The sequence below is a fragment of the Hippoglossus stenolepis genome, chromosome 12 (assembly GCF_022539355.2).
Source record: "Hippoglossus stenolepis isolate QCI-W04-F060 chromosome 12, HSTE1.2, whole genome shotgun sequence".
Lineage (NCBI taxonomy): Eukaryota > Metazoa > Chordata > Actinopteri > Pleuronectiformes > Pleuronectidae > Hippoglossus > Hippoglossus stenolepis.
In genome coordinates, this window is record NC_061494.1 from 1,990,865 (window position 1) to 2,004,217 (window position 13,353).

At 40.5% G+C, this 13,353-nt stretch overlaps 1 protein-coding gene and 1 long non-coding RNA gene across 3 annotated transcripts in view; one reads left to right on the forward strand and one right to left on the reverse strand.

The window, feature by feature from the left end:
* Window positions 1-4,862: 4,862 nt before the first annotated feature.
* Window positions 4,863-6,645, reverse strand: LOC118118899. Of its 2 annotated transcripts, XR_004698017.2 has the most exons (4): window positions 6,483-6,645; window positions 6,169-6,276; window positions 5,932-6,059; window positions 4,863-4,909 (listed from the first exon to the last, which is right to left on the reverse strand). It is a non-coding gene; the product is annotated as an uncharacterized LOC118118899 (long non-coding RNA). The 2 variants fall into 2 exon arrangements; XR_004698016.2 differs by lacking the exon at window positions 4,863-4,909 and having other exon boundaries at window positions 5,071-6,059; window positions 6,483-6,637.
* A 43-nt stretch (window positions 6,646-6,688) lies between these two features.
* Window positions 6,689-13,353, forward strand: part of pdzd8 (PDZ domain containing 8) — a 40,194-nt gene continuing 33,529 nt past the window's right edge. Inside the window, exon 1 of the mRNA XM_035172400.2 lies at window positions 6,689-7,725. Coding sequence (XP_035028291.1) covers window positions 6,836-7,725 — 890 coding nt within the window. The 5' untranslated portion in view covers window positions 6,689-6,835. The remainder of the gene's footprint in view (window positions 7,726-13,353) is intronic.

A 13,353-nucleotide genomic window follows, 5' to 3' on the forward strand; every position in this document is an offset into this window, starting at 1 on the left:
GTATGTTACAGACATTTCATTAAGACCCCAAGGAACCATATCAACTTGTGGTAAAATGGGCATGCTATGTCCCCTTTAAGATTAAGACTAGTCAAATCAAATTTAAGTCAAAATACATTAAGTTGAGTTAAGATTATATTATATTAGTCCCACAAGGATATTAAGATTAAGAAGTTAATTTAGTTAATTTAGTTAAATTAATTTAAATTAATTTACCTTAGGTCAAATTAAATTGAGTTGAGTTAAGATTATATTCTATTTGTCCCACAACAGAGACATTTACAGCAGCACAGAGGGTATTAAGATTAATGAATTAATTTAGTCAAGTTAGGTTAAGTTAAGTTAAGTTAAGTTGAGTTAAGTTAAGATCATATGTTATTAGCCCCACAACAGGGAGATTTACAGGCAGCACAGATGATATTAAGATTGAGAAGTTAATTTAGTTAAGTTAATTTACCTTAGGCCAAGTTAAATTGAGTTGAGTTAAGATTATATTATATTAGTCCCATGTCAGGGAGATTTACAGGCAGCACAGAGGATATTAAGATTAAAAAGTTAATTAAGTTAAATTGAGTTACGATTATATTCTATTAGTCCCACAAGGATATTAAGATGAAGTTAATTTAGTTAAATTAATTTACCTTACCTAATTTAATTAATTTACCTTACCTAAATTGCCTTAAATTAAGTTTAGTTAAGTTAAGTTGAGTTGAGTTGAGTTAAGATTATATTTTATTAGTCAGACAACAGGGAAATGTACAGCAGCAGAGTATACTAAGATTAAGAAGCATTAGTAAAAATAATAATAAGTCAATATAAATATGACAGCAAAAATATAAAATAGCAACGATGTAATGTAAACAGGACATTTACAATGTAAACAGGATTGCATATAAAAAGGTATCGAAGTTGGAAATGAGCACTAAAGGCTACTTTCTATCAGTTTATAAAGATATAATGTGACAATAAGTTATTTTGATTGAATGGTGTGAGCATGTTCTGATGGATCCAAACAGAAAGTTAACAAAATGGTGGTTGCAATTCTGCGTAACCAACCACACTGCTGTGCAGTCACTGTGTGGTTTCCTTTATCATCATACATCAGAAATGGCAGACTGGAACAAATATTTTGAACCAGCAGGTGTTTGTTCGCTGTTATCTTTTCCTTTTAAACTAAGTCTTTCCACTTATTTTGAAGCCATAATCACTGAACTGACGAAATGAGAGAACTTATAGAGCAATATGTCTGTGGTAAGATGGTAAACCCCCAAATGTTCGGTTTCTACTGTTTGGGTTGTAGACTTAGATTATTCACTCCCTGTTGGTGAGGCTTTACAAGTGACCAGAAAGCAGTTAACTGTAGATTGAGATTTTCTCCTACTAGATTAAAGTGCTAAGAGTATTCTAAAGCCAAATTGGTTTTTAAGTTGTTCGACTGTGAACACACTCATATTAATCATATATATCGATGAACTACTTTGAGAAAGAATCATTAAATTGCTTTTCATTCCATGTTCTAAAATATGAGGATATCGTGCTTTTCTTAACATTTATTTATATGTGAATCTACTGTGTTTGGGTTCTGGACTGGTTAATTGATGACAGCACCTTGTACTTTAGGACAGACATATCAACTGATGCCTTATGTTTTATAGAGCAAACCAGCAATTGGTAGAATTATCTACAGATTAAATGATGAAGAAAATGTATCGCTGCATCTCAAATGTTGGGATATTTGTGTCTGGTGATAGTCTTTACATTACGTACGGCCAACAAAGCCCATGAGTCCACCATCCTACATACTACACTGTGTTTCCCCATCAGTGAGTCACAAAGTTGCACTGGGTGACATGTGTTCTGTTGACACACACTGTGTAGTGGAATTTAACTCTGTCCCACACACACTGTCACTAGAGTACTCACCAGAGCACCAAATAAGGATTAATCCGCCACTGACCATAGTCCATTACAAATGCACTGTTACCTCTTTTTTTTAAAATAACCTACAAACTACTATATGTAAAACAAAAAACACAAAACTATTTTAGATCAAAATCTCACCTTTAGATAAATCTATGTCCAAAGAACTGAATCTACCATCACTGGAAATGTGTTTTAGTTTGCCTATTGGCTCACCTGATACACAGTACATTCAAGCAAAAATATATAAGTGGAAGAGATAAGGAGAGACAGGGAGGAAAACGATGTGATATGTAAGGGACAAGATGGTGTGTGTGGGGACACCCAGTTGAACTAAGACCAAGTCTTAACCCTCAAACACTGCTTAGAAGGAGTGAGGATAAAGACAAGGGTGAAAGATATATATAAAAACAAGAAATGAATTGAGATAAATTAAATGGTAAATAATGTTATCATAAAGAAAGTGAATAAATGTTTAATTTTGTTTTAATTTGTAAAACACAACTGTTTTTTATTTCTCTTTTGAAAGCTTCACCCATAATGCTATAGAAAGGCTCAGGTGCCTTCATGAACCACCATGCTCAGTGGCAACATCTGCCTGCCTTGTTAAACATAATGAAGCCCTGGAGCCACATCCAGGCCTTCTGCTGTATTAAGGATCTGAGAGGTGCAGCTGCTGAAACAGAACTAAAGCAGACTGATGTGTTTGCACTGAGCAGGGACCTCTGGGGAAACTTGCTGAAACTTGCAGACACATCAAAAAGATGTGCTCAGGCTCCAGGAAACCATCAAACGGTGAAGGACAAGGAGCAACAGTAGGAGAGGGGGAACTGAAACAAGGTCTAATAGATACAACCTCTGGAAACATGGGATCCTCATTTCAGATGTCAGCATGTAAGTGTTACAGACGGATACGTTTACCTTCAGAGGGTCAGATTCAGACCTGGATAGCAAAATAACATCTTGGTATTGTCCTCTATAAGCAGACAGATTATTACCTTCATACATGGAGGCAACAGAGTCAGCATTTCTATCTGCAGTTCTCTAAACAGGCATGAAACAGAGCAACACAATGCTTTCACAACTTACCCGAGAGAATTGATTATTCAGAGGGTGAGACAAGGGGCCTCAGCATCAAGACGGGAACACAGGACTAAACTGGGGACCTCTGCTGGACTGCCAAGGTACCACAAGACCACAGAAAATGGTTGAGGCCAGAGAGCAGCTGCAGCCAGGTCCCCCGGATGAATCGGTCATGATCACTATAAATGCTGGGACTAATTATTATCATCCTATAATTCTGATGATCACACCAGAGAGGCACCTGTGGAGCGTGAGTGCTCATCTCTCACCTCCAGTCGCTTATGTGAAATAGCTGCGTCTTTTCATATTTGCCCGTCCCTTTTAAAAGTCTGTGTCTGTCACTGCTTCCAGATACAGTAGACTGTTATTGTGTTTATTATTATGTTAACTTTGAACTTCCCTCTGCCCTGTTCTACTTGTGACTGGAAACATGCTACCTGTGTAATGCTCTTGCACAACATCTCTGCAGTAAGAGATGTAATATTGTCACACTTACCTTTTGACTTTTGACAGCAAAATTCAAGCAGAAAACGAGGTGTAATTTTCCTTTAAGGTGTCCGACATCCAGGCCTCAAGCTTCAGGCCTGCAGTGGTTAGTATCTCCTGGTACATGCTGGATCAGAGGTGTCATTTAGCACCAGACGGGGTGTGAGGTGACGTGACGTCTGCACAGGGCCCAGCATGGTGTGACCTGGCCTGTTAAATGTATTACTGCACGTCGGTGTTGTGCAGGGACACCGGAACCCACTCAAAGCAATTCCCTGCAAATAAATAACCTATTAATAATGTAAACTCAGCAGTACTTTGCTACATGGGATGTTTAAAATATTTTATTCAGATTTATAAAAGGATAAATTTAATGCCTTAAACATCCCTTATACATGACAAGTTAGGATCAAATGTAATATCATGTAATACATGGTGTAAATAACTTTAGATTGCAAATCAAGTGAGTCTGGTTGTAAACATTGAATGCACCCTCTAATTGCTGCTTTCATTTAAAGTTATATGATAACAACATCAAAACCTGAGGCAGTAAATTCTGAAAAATAAGATATAGGATCCTTAATTCATGTTAAGATATTTGTATGTTGGATAAGGGGCATTTTGACATCTTTTGTGTTGGATGTTTGTAATTTTTTTTGTGTTGCCTTTTTTGATGTATATATCATTATATACGATGACAAGAAAAAACATGTGGTGACTAGAATTCAGATTTACTTGGTCATAAACAAGTGACTTAGACTGGTGTTTAACACCACAACACGAATAGTAATCATATTTTGTGTCTTAACACACTTCATCACTTCAGTACTGGTGCTAAAAGACAGTGAGGCCTTGGATTTAATAAATGCAGCAGTAACCTGGATCAGACAATGACAATGTTCAGGAGAAAACTTGGACATCTCTTTCTACAGAGGCTCTTCAGCTCAGGCCTTTTTCTCCGGATGTCTGGTATGAATGGCTCCAAAAGTCATTCCACACTGTTGAGGAATTTTTGACCATCCTCACACATTACTGTATATGCCACTATATATTATATATATTGTATATTACATATCATATCTGTACAGGAGAATAGTGCCTGTCTAATTCCACAGATACTTCCTTCTCTCTCTAAGCAGTACCCAAGGTCAGGTTATAGATAAAGGGCCAAACAACAATGCATTGTAGTGTCTGCACTTTAAGACTTTCATATCTAACTCAGATGCACCAGACAGAGAGGCACCAATTTCAACTCTCACCAACTTCAACTCTTTTGCGTATTTCACCAGTGGCAAGACGTAAAGGACACAATGTGATGGGAGACATCTTCAGACTTCTGGTCTCCTTGATGCATCAAGTCTACATTAAAACCTTCTGCATAAGACATCAGCTGCTGCCTGAGTTCTCCTTTCGTCAGCTCCTACAACAACAACACAATGATCTGTGGGTAATTAGTTTAACTAGATGGTATTGGTCCATTGTTGTTTCTCACATGGAGTGCAAGACACATTCAACATACATTGTTATTGTTCTCATACATTGTTATTGATCTCAAGCTTTTTAATGTAGCTACACAATATTATTTCATTCAAACTTTTAACATTTAACTAAACTTGTTTCCTCCATCACATTAGAATGGGACAACTCCAGAGTGTCAATACTACCAGCATATCTGTCTCTATGTATGCAGACAGGTGACAAGTAAAAGGAGAAACCAACATAACGTGTGTTTGGTGTTTGGCCACCATGTGCTGCACCGTGACACAGATTCCATCTCCACATCTCTGTAGACCAGTGTCTGTGGTTTGTGCACCACTGAACTCTCCGATGTGCGTTCATGTTTGCGATGAAAGCTTTATGCACTACAGCCCTCTGTACCATCACTCAATGTTACTGTGGACAGACTGCTCTCTCTAACACAGTCTGACCACCTGAATTGCTTTTTTCACTAATGCAAGAGCTTCTCTGTCATTGAATATGCACTGTTAACCATAATGTCCGACTCTGTTTACTGACATCTTTGTTTTTTTCATAGATTACAGATGTCACTTTTAGTCACTGTTCCTACTGGAACACTAGAATGGCCAGAGGAGCTTCTTGAATAAAGCTCTGTCCCAACGATGATCCCTCTTTTAAAGTCACTTCGATCTTCTCTTTTTCCATCTTGATACTAGAACTGTTCAATCCACAGAGCGTGATCACATGTTCATAGCTTTATTGTACCAGTGCACCTGAGTGGAAGCGTCTACATTCATCTTGGTTCTCCACTCATTTATTCAGGTTTCCCATTTAATGTAATTTTCTATTGAAGGCTCTTGATAGGTCACACGTGTTTACCCAATATTTCTTGTAAAAATGGCTGCCGTGAACAATGTTAAAGCTTATATATGTGAGTGTCTCCTGTTGAAGCACTGTGTGGTTCTTCTCTCCATTTTGACTTACACAGAGCACTGTGGTACATGAAGGCACCTGAGCCTTTCCAAAGCATTTTGGATGAAGATCAGAGAAAAGAGTTATGCTTCTCCTGCACTCTAATTCATATGGCTCCTCCTCCTGCATTGTTTGTTTATCTATAAGAATTTAAGAAAACAGACACAATCATGAAAAATGTTTACATATATCATTTTGTATATTTTAGGATTTATTCACTTTCTTTATAATAAAACAGTTGTAACTTACGGTTGTTTCTTCTCTTGTTTCAATGAGACGTTTTTGAGTTGTTGACAACTTGTTCATTGGTATTGCATAACGCTGACCACTTATATAACAAGATAAAATGATATGTTGCTGGATAAAAGACAAAGAGTTTCGAATTAAAATTGGAAAACAGTCATTATAACGTGAAAATAACTTATATGATGAAAGACATAAGTAAAACTGCAGATTATTGATAAAGGAGCTGGTGTTTACAGTATGGTGTAAACCTGCTGCCAGGTTCATGTGCTCAGGTCTCTAATCAAAGAAAAAGGTCCGACACACATGAAGTCTTTTACCTGAGGTGACATCCGGTTTTGATTGGACACATTAAAGCGAATCTGCTGCTGATGCCCACACTGGTCGTCAGACGCTGTTCAGTGGTCAACAGCAGTTTCACATTGGGGCAAAGCGGCAAATCCGCCATAACTTGAACGCATCGAAAGAAACACACTGAGGCTGCGTCATTGCGCGCACGCCGCACGGACGTAAGCGGCTCGTCCAATCAGGTGCGGAGAGTGAGGCTCAGGGAAGAAGCAGATGATATGGCAGCTTTGAGTGTGACCAGGTGGAACTTGCTTTGTTCATGCGACTAAACCTCAGGACATGAACACACCGTGACTCCGACACGGCGTCGGGGCAGCTGCTCGAGATGATTTACCTGATCCTCATTTCCGTGTTCTCCGGAGCGGTCGCCACGTTGATAGTTCAGTTCTTGCTGATCTACCGGAGGAGCCCGGAGCCCGCAGGCAGGACGGTGCAGTATGTGAAAGTGGTGCCTGAAAACGCACTGAAGGATTACTTTAATACCCAGCATGCCGAGGCAGGGCAGCAGCAGCAGGACAACACGGCAGCTGCCGCCGCCGCCGCCGCCGCACACAGGCAGCAGGAGGCCGCCTCGGCGCGGCAGCAGGAAGCGGCTGTCACCGGCGGCAGCCCCAAACAGCCGCCGACACACAGCGAACCCGGGGACGCCAACAAACCCGAGACGTGCAATTTCCTCAACGCGATATTCATGTTCCTGTTCAGGGAGCTGCGCGACACCCCGGTGATCCGACACTGGCTCACCAAGAAGATCAAGGTGGAGTTTGAGGAGCTGCTGCAGACCAAGACGGCGGGTCGCCTCCTGGAGGGGCTCAGCCTCAGAGACATCTCCCTGGGCAATTCTCTGCCCGTCTTCAAAACCGCCACACTCATGAAGCCGGTGCACCTGAACGAGGACGGCATGCCGGAGGAGCTCAACTTCGAGGTGGACATCGAGTACAATGGCGGCTTCCACCTCGCCATCGACGTGGAGCTGGTGTTTGGGAAGTCTGCCTACCTGTTCGTCAAGATGCGGCGCGTGGTGGGCAGGCTGAGGCTGCAGTTCACGCGCATGCCCTTCTCCCACTGGTCCTTCTCCTTCCTGGAGGACCCGCTCGTGGACTTCGAGGTGAAGTCTCAGTTCGAGGGGAGACCGCTGCCCCAGCTCACCTCCATCATCGTCAACCAGCTGAAGAGGGTGATCAAAAAGAAACACACGCTGCCCAACTACAAAATCAGGTGGGTCCCTGAAAGCCGAACACTGCTCCCCACGCCAAGCCACAGCGAGCAGCAGCTGAAGGAAAGTCCACAACACTAACCAAGCTACAACATGCATGTTGAAAATTACACTACACAAGAACATCGAACCACATATAACACATGATCTACACCAACGTCTAATGCACAACATTCCACTGCTGATGTTGTGTCATACAGCAAAACTGAGCGAATTAACAGAATACACTTCATCCGTCCATTCATGCATTTAAGATCTACTCTGTTTATCCTCTGAGGGTTGCAGGGGGAGCTAGAGCCAATCCCAGCTGGTATTGGGAGAGAGGCAGGGTTTACAAATAATACATGCTCAATTTTTACAGTACTGATTATGTGTCATACAGCAAACTGAGTGTATTAACAGAACAGACTACTATCCATCCATCCGGGCCGATGATTGTGAAGTACTCTTCTATAAAAAACATACCACTAGCTCTATCAACAACAACAACAAAAACAACAACGTTATTATTATAGCATGTGTCCAAATTTACAGAATGAGGGGAACGAGCTGGAGGTCATCATTTGGAAAACATTCTTCCAAAACAAAAATCTAGAAATGTTCATTACTACAATAGCCTACAAGTGCTTGAAATGTTTTATCATCATTCACTTTTGTCTCACTGGTAGTTAATCCAGAGAGAGCAGCTCAAATTATATGACCAGTGATCGCCTCAAGAATCTGAACTACTGCCAAAGTTGAATATTAAAAAAATGGCCAAGCAAGCTATCACTAGAGATGCTGCTCTGCCTCCTAAATTATTTTCCATCCCTTCCAGGAGTTCAAGAACAGGACGTTAGGGTGGCTTCCTCAACACAAAGCTATGGAGGGAATTGTAATGGTTATTGATTGGCATTTACAGTAGCCAGTAGCGTTTGATATGCGGCAAACTACTGAACCTAGCAGCCCAACATTAACAACAACAAAGTAATGGCGAAAACCTGCTCTCTGTTGAGGACTTCGCCTACGAAGATGAACTGGTCAGCGTAGTTCCCTGTACGAACGTCGCTAACTAGCAGAGTTTTTAAGTTGCAGGGAGGGAGCTGAAATTCCAATAAAGAATCAGCAGTAAACGTGCTTAGGTGCAGGATGAGCAACTTTAGAGTTAAAACTGTTTTACAGGAAGAGAAAAGACAGATATTTAGATGTTAAAATACTATGATATTGTTTTTTTGATATATATCTGGCAAGTAACAAGAGTTGAATTAACAATTAACACATTATTTCGTGTTCTTTTATCGCTCCTTCATTTCCATTTGAGCTCAGTTGTAGAGCAGTTGGTTCTTATCAATATCAGATCAACAAAAATCCGGAATTTAGTTTCAGTGACGGTACATGCAAGTATTTAATTTATCCTTTGAAATGTTTCCTCTGCATGTCCCTCACACCTTTTAATTCATAATTAGTTGATTATCAGTGGATTCACTTGAATTAGCTACTCTTCTGTAAGGATAATGACCTGGGTAATGGAATCAGTTCGTGATCTAACGTGATGTGTCTTGAAAAAAACACTTTCACTATAATGCCCACTCAGTGGCTCTCTGGGAGCACAACAATCTTCCACAGCACATGAGTTTGCACTGTTGTTATGGAAATTGATGTCCAATATTCCCAGAGCCTTTTAAGGACATCTTGTCTACGTTGTCTCTAAAATATATAACTGAGTGTTCATTGTTGTTCACAAGTTTGTTCCATTTATTGCCTATTTTTATATATATTTTCATTTTTATATGACTTTCCACCACATCCCACATGCAGTCATTGGTAGATGTAGTTTTCTCAGTTGTCATGGAGATAGTCTTTTTGCTTCATTGTTGTCTCCATGACAACTAAGAAAACACTTGAAGACTGCGAGATGCAGTTGAAAGCTCTGGAAAGAAGCCAGCAAGGCCCTTAAGTTAAAATCTGTTTGTCATTTAAAAAGAAAAACTGATTATAGTTCCATTAGATGTGTCAGATGGTCATGTTACCTTTTTTCTGTAGCGTCCCTATCTTTACAAATATGAGATACGGAAGCTCGTCTTTACACAACATAGAATCAGCTAGGTTTTTGGCTGGACTGAAACAGTAAGGCCAGGCCTTTATAAGTGAATGCCACGTACTCAGTTTTTAGAACCCTTTAATTATTTAAAAAAAAAAAAACTGTAAACAGTCCAGTGTCTTTTGGACAAACTGTAGTTACTTTCTGTAGAAGAGAGTCACCAGTACAGCCCTGTGAGCTTTGTCTTTTATTTGCGCAAGCACCCTGTGTGTGTCATTCAATTGACCGCATGGCAGCTGACACAGATGTGAATGAACTTTCTCTCTGAGGAATGAATATATCTGAAATCACAGCACAGCCATTGTCTTGAACTTAGGCATGTGGAGATTTTGTCAGATGATGTTGTGGTTTTAGCCGATCAGCAGTTTGGAAATGACTTGTGATTCCTGTGTAACATGCTTCTGTCACAGTTTCATACTCTGTCACACACAAACGTGAATGAGAGCAACTTTATATCGGACACATCTGTATTCAAATATATGAGCGAATCAGACAGATGAAGGGCTGAAACCAACTGGCGGAATGTAAATGTGATTAAACAATGTCATGAATATGATCATTAGCGTATTTTATGAGTTTTTAAAAACTGAAGCTACTTGTCATTGAAAGTAGTTAAAGCGGTGCGACAACATGAATAACAACTACATCCTCAGTTTGGCACATTGACTGCACACAGTAGTATGGCCAACCTTGTAACCTGCTGTTTGGGAAACTACATTCTTCCCAACTCGTCTAATGTAACATCTGCTTCATGAGTCAGAAGACTTCAGATTCTAGCTCAGTTGTCTTTTAATTTGTCCCACCACAGTTTCATAATGAACCCAAATATTTTTTACACTTCTCATAAATTGCTTCATTGTGGATCTATTTGCAGCACATGGATTCAGTATGACCTTCCGATCCCCGCTGTAGCTCACTTTCACTCTGTCACTCTGTCTGTGTCTCTCTCCTCTCTCACAAACATATTTTCAATGGGCCCGTCGGTCATAGTCTGACTGCCCATCTGGACTATCACTGAAACTGTGAACTCATAAACTGTCAGAAATTCCCCAAAGGTTTCCCGTCCTCGGCAGGACGGCAGGTGCCCTGGACAAATCACTGGCCCTCTCTGTGTACCTGTCTTTCAGTGTGCGCATGAGAGTGTGTGTGATCATGTGATCCTAAAAACAAGCTCCTACGGTTGCTGAATTTCACTTAAGTAGCTGAGTAACCTTCCAGCCCTCCATCCCTTCAAAGAGAGTGCTTTCACAGTTGCCTATTAAACTGTCGGAAAAGTAACGTCATACACGTAAAAAGACACTGACGATGTCAAGAGAGTTTGTGGTGATAAGAGCTGACAACGGTGTCGGGGGGGCTGGAAACAATATCACTTGATCTCCTCAGCAGAGTTAATACGTCACTTCCTGTCTCTGTCTGCTGCATCCGGCTGCTCCATCTGTCGCCTGAATAATGTGGAGGATTTGTTGCTGATGTGACGCGTCTTTGCAGAAAACCTCACGTTGCGTTGGGCGTGTGTAAAAGGCAAACTCCGGGTAAACTCCGTAGCCAATTCTCCGGATTTTACCCGGAGGTCATGTCTGAAAATGGCTTAACACACAACGTGGTTCAGCCAGGAAGGCCTGCTGTTGCAGTTTTACAGCTGTACTGTATTCTTTCTATATTTTCATGATTAGCCATACTGTCCTATAATTCAGTACCTTGGAAATGTTTTTGTATCTTTGCTTTGATAACCACTGTGTCACTGCACCCTCCTCTTTCAGGCATAGCTAACACACAGCTGACAGTAAATTCCATTCAGTTTTATTTTTATAATGCCAACTCACAACATACATTATCTCAAGGCACTTTACATAGCAAGGTCAAGACCTAAAAAAACGTTGCCTGTTTACTTCCCGTAACTGACTTTATAGACATCTGTCTCTTTTTTTACTTAATGTTTTGGTTAGAGAATAAAATACATCCACTATGATTCAGAGTTACAGCACAAAAAAATATGAAAATGTCCAAATGGGACAAATCAGCTCTGTAGCAAGCTGAGTGTGGGAAAGGGAATTTAGTTTGAAGAAGTGCGAGAAATGGAAAGAGAAAAAAAAGGAAGTAGAAAGTGCGCATGAGAGAGAGAGAGCGAGAGAGAGGGCAAATCTAAAAAAAATAAATAGAGAAACTTGTATTATTAGGTTTATATTTCACTATGTCTTACTTAAATAAAAGAAGGTACAGATGGAACTAAGTAGCAGTCGGGTAGTCGAAATATAGTGGTGACAGACACAGCTGAAATTCCATTGGCCAGAGTAACAGGAACATGAGGCATCTTCCAGAAGAGCATGTCTTTTAAAGACAGTCCTCACTCATGTCTCAGCTGTCCTCTGGAGAACAGTAGTGGTTTTCTCACAGCAGCATGCCAACAAGACCGACGTGCTATTCCGAATTGAGTCAACAGTGGTTTCTGAACCAGAATTGAGCCAGTACTGTCAGTTGTTAGGGGGAGCACTGGCTGATTATGTCATTTCCTGTCAGTTATCACAGTGCAGTATTTCCTGCCTGCTCTCATGCTCAGTGTTTCACCCCTGTCTTTGTCCAAAACTTCAAGACTTGTCGGTCCTGTTCAGACCTGGTTCTAACATGCAACTTGGATGATCTGATCACATGTGGTCATCTCGGAGTGTGTGTCCTGAATGTGTCTCCAGTGACCACTGGGATCGGATCTAACTTCCCTGCTCTAAATGCAAATTCACATGTAAATCATTTCTGTTCACAAAGACCAAATTATGTTGTTTTTAGTCAGTCTGACTATATGACAAAGGGGTCCATTGTCAGTGTGTGTGTTTCAGAGAGAGAGCGAGAGAGAGAGAGAGCTGTGCAAGATGCTGAGTGTCAATGCACTGGTATTGTGGTGGTGGTGGCCACACATTCAATGTTTTTTTGGTAGCAGGTCAGAGGGAGTCAGCTGAGTAGGTGGTCCGTCCTGCACATATTTGTGTCCTCACAGGCAAAAGAAGGTGGCCTCATCCGTCACAGACCACCACTAAATGTGGTCTGAGTGATGGGAACTCAATGCGTTTTGGGTTTGTTCCCACTGAGCAGTCCACTTGTGATCGGCTCACTCAGGACGGATGTTAATACCAGGTCTGAACAGAGCCTTGGCAACATTCACAGGGTGGTGATTCTATCATGGCATGTAGGAGTCAAATATGACTGTGCAGATATGAATTGCCAACTCTACAGTATTATATTTATTTTGAATTATTTATATACTGGGATCTGCCAATTTTTTGTAAATCTCAGATTCATATTGATACTACAGAATTGTATTGTTATTGATGACAAAATAGAGAAAACTACTCTATACTTTGCATTGTTTTAGCATTTTTAGCTAAGAGATTTGACTTTGAATGTTAAACTGATTTTAGCTTCTTAATTGTGAGGATTTTATTCTTTTATTATTACGATTGGAAACCAAATTGGGCCTCCAACTAGTGATCATTTTCATTATGGATTATTCTGCATTATTTTGTCTGTTCATCACCCAGTTACTTATAGATATTCAGTT